This window comes from Palaemon carinicauda, chromosome 43 (genome assembly GCF_036898095.1).
Source record: "Palaemon carinicauda isolate YSFRI2023 chromosome 43, ASM3689809v2, whole genome shotgun sequence".
Classification (NCBI taxonomy): domain Eukaryota; kingdom Metazoa; phylum Arthropoda; class Malacostraca; order Decapoda; family Palaemonidae; genus Palaemon; species Palaemon carinicauda.
This window is the reverse complement of record NC_090767.1, coordinates 29,359,747-29,363,375: the sequence shown is the minus strand read 5'-3', so window position 1 is coordinate 29,363,375 and position 3,629 is coordinate 29,359,747. Positions and strand designations below refer to the sequence as shown.

The following is a 3,629-nucleotide window of genomic DNA, read 5'->3' as shown; positions in this document are numbered from 1 at the left end:
AATCAAGTGCAGTACTTTTCCTGATCCTGATTATACGTGCTTGATGTTCAATATACCTATATATTATTATGATTCCTGGTGTTAAACAGGAAGTTTGTTAATTTTGTTTGTTTCAGTTTGTAAATATATTTCAAGTTAATAGAATTTTTCATGTTATACCTTTATATCAAAATATTAAACAAGGAAACTTAAAAGTGAACAGTCAAATATGTTTTTAAAAGAACCAGAGTTCATGGCATATAAAATCTAAAGACCATAACTCGACAATTGGCGCAGTGAGTAGGATAAACTGTTCATGAATGTAATATTTTCTGTTTTCTGTTTTGTTAAATAGGTACCAGGACTTGATAAGAGAAGTGTCGGACTTGGACCCCAGGTATTTGTTGGTTTCTAATGGAGTCTTGTTTCTTCCCTTTTGATTCTATGGAAGTAAGGTAAGACCTTGAAATTGTTAAAAAGGAGTTTGTTATGGAAAATTTGTGGCTGGTGGTATGTCGCTGTCCTGTTTGTGACTTAAAATATTTATTTTTGTGTTGTAATGCGTTTTTGTATAGAGCGTTAATTAAGAGGTTAAGTATCTTGATTATATGCTTGCAATAACTTTTGCATTAGTATTATTATAATTGCATCAATTAGAGGTTGAGTATCTGATTAAATGCTTAATTTTTGTATAAGTTCTTAAACTTATATAAAGTTGTTTGCGCAAGTTGTTTACAGCAATACATTATGAATTAGTTTTGAGATTCGGTGTTTGCTAACAAAGTAACTGCGTTAGTCTTATAATGGGCTTGTTTAAGTGATTAGTTCTTAGCAGTCTGTTAAATAATTTATGCGTGGGTCAAAGTTAAACTTCGCCTTTATTAGGTAGTGTTTGAATTTTCCAATGTTTGATTACTCGCGTAGTGTAATTTTCTAATCGTCGTTCACTTGTTTTCAAGGGAATACAACTTGGACGTATGTTTATTTATCGTGTGTAAATTTTTAATTTTCATTATGGATGTTAAACCATTAATTGACAGTGCAATTAAAGAAGGCCTTACTGGTACTCAAATTGATGAATTTGTACATAGACAGTTAAAGCTTCAGTTAGAATATGACGAGATCCGAAAGAAAGCAGACGAAGAGAAGAAAGAGTCGCAAGGCGTGAGTTAGATAAACTAGAGAGAGAGAGAAAGAAAGCAGACGAGGAGAGAAAACATGAATTAGAGATACTTAAATTGAAATCTAGTCCTGATTACACTCCAGATCCTAATCCTATTGTTGATCCCTTAAGGTCTTCTTTGCCTAAAATTCCACCATTTGACGAGACCGTAGACGAAATAGACTTGTACATAGATCGCTTTGAGAGATTAGCGAAATTTTACAAATGGAAAGAAGATGATTATTCAATGTTATTGGGAACTCTATTGCATGGTAGAGCTTTGAAAATTTATTGTAGCTTGTCTAGCGATATTGTCAATAACTTTGTATCACTTAAGAAAGCTCTGCTTAAAGCTTTTCACATAAATTCCAATGTATATCGAAGGAAGTTTAGAGATTCTATTATTGATACTGACTAAAGTTTTGTACAGTTCAATTGTAAATTGGGACAATATTTTGATAAGTGGTTGGAACTTGCAAATGTAGAGAAAAATTATGAATCTGTTAGAGATTTTATGATTTTTGATCAAATGTTGTCTAGTTGTTCTCATGATCTTCGTTCATTTTTGCTAGAACAGTCACTTCAGAATTCATGTCAACTTGCTGAGAGTGCAGATAGATATCTAGTTGCTCATGGTATGAAGAAATGCCGTAAGAGTAATGATAAAATTCCCTATAAACCTCATGCTAAACCTCTTGCTGATAATATTACAAAGTCTCCTAAAGTTTCGAATTCGGTAACTAAATCTGATTCTAATGTTAAATGTCATCATTGTGGTGAAGTTGGTCATATTCGTCCTAATTGCCCTGTGTACAAATTAAATAAGAAATCTGATAAAGTAGTTCCTAAAATAGGTGTAGTACTTGGCCGTGAAGAAAAATTGTATAATTGTGTAACTGATACCGATGGAAAGATTTTTGACCAGTCAGTTGAGATAGTTTTTGATACTGGGTGCAATACCGTGGTTGTTAGAGATACATTAGTACCTTTAAATTACCCTCGAGGCAGAAAAGTGAAAGTTTATGACTATCTTGGTAGACCTTTGTACCTAAATACAGTGCATACAATTGTTGAGTCTAAATTCTTTTCTGGTAAAGTTAAAGCTATTGTTGCCCCCATACGTTGCGCAGATGTCATTATTGGTCTTATACCTGGACTTAAACATAATGTTGATGCAGGTTTAAGTTTAATAAACGGTGATGAGTTTGTTTCTGATCGTAACGTTAACGTTAATGTTGTAACGAGAGCAAAAGCTAAGGATAAAGTAAAGGAACGTCCTATGTCTAGTAATCTTGAATCTTTGGATAAGGAATATGGTCTTAATTCTGATGAATTTAGTGAGTATCAAAAAGAATGTCCCTCACTTGCTAGTATCCGTAAGTTGCTTGATAACGAAGAAAGTGTAACCTTAAAATGTCGGACAGTTAAGTACGTAAATATTGGAGATTTAATATATCGCAAGTGTCTTGAAAGTAGTAAACCTGAAGATGTGGGAAAATTACAGTTAGTTGTGCCAGTTCAGTACCGTAATATAATAATGAAGTTAGCACCTGAGTCTTTGTTGGCGGGACACTTTTCATCTCGTAAGACTATAGATAAGATCATGCAGAAATTCTATTGGCCGAGGGCAAGCTTAGATATACATAGATTTTGTAAATCTTGTCATTCGTGTCAAAAGTTCAGCAGTAAACCAAAGAAAGTACCTTTAGTGCCAATGCCCATTGTGAATGAACCTTTTTCACGTATTGCTATTGATCTAGTTGGTCCTATCACTCCTTGTACTAAGAAAGGTCATAAGTATATTCTTACGGTGATAGATATGGCTACTCGGTATCCCGAAGCAGTTGCTTTACGCAATATTGATACAGTTTCTGTAGCGGAGGCATTAATGGAGATATTTTGTAGAGTTGGTATACCCAAAGAAATCCTTAGTGATCGTGGCACTCAATTCAAGTCTGATCTTATGTCTGAAATTAATAAATTATTATGTATCAAAGCCATTTACACCAGTCCTTATCATGCATCTTGTAACGGAATGGTTGAACGTATGAATGGAACTTTGAAAAATATGCTAAAGATAATTTGTATTGATAATCCGAATGAATGGGATAAATACATTAATGTTGCCTTATTTGCATATCGGGAAATTCCAAATGATAGTTTAAAGTTCAGTCCTTTTGAATTGCTGTACGGTCGAAATGTAAGAGGTCCATTACATATTTTGCATGAATTGGTATCTAATAATAGTATTGATGGAGAATTAACTACTAGTTATCAATACATAATTAACCTTAGAGATAAATTGCAGAGCATGGCTGAAGTTGCAGTAAATAATGCCAAGGTTAGTGCCAAGAAATATAAAGAGTATTTTGATAAGAAAACCACCTCTCGTAAATTCAAAGTTAATGATGAAGTTTTGGTTATGCTTCCAAATAGTTCAAATAAATTCCTTATGCAATGGAAAGGTCCATATATAATCACTGATGTC

General features: G+C 33.3%; 1 protein-coding gene across 1 annotated transcript in view; it reads left to right on the top strand.

Moving 5' to 3' along the window:
- Nucleotides 1-993: 993 nt before the first annotated feature.
- The window catches only part of LOC137633767 (uncharacterized), a 2,852-nt gene continuing 216 nt past the window's right edge, over nt 994-3,629 (top strand). Inside the window, exons 1-2 of the mRNA XM_068366013.1 lie at nt 994-1,143; nt 1,605-3,051. Of these exons, the coding sequence (XP_068222114.1) occupies nt 994-1,143; nt 1,605-3,051 (1,597 nt within the window). The remainder of the gene's footprint in view (nt 1,144-1,604; nt 3,052-3,629) is intronic.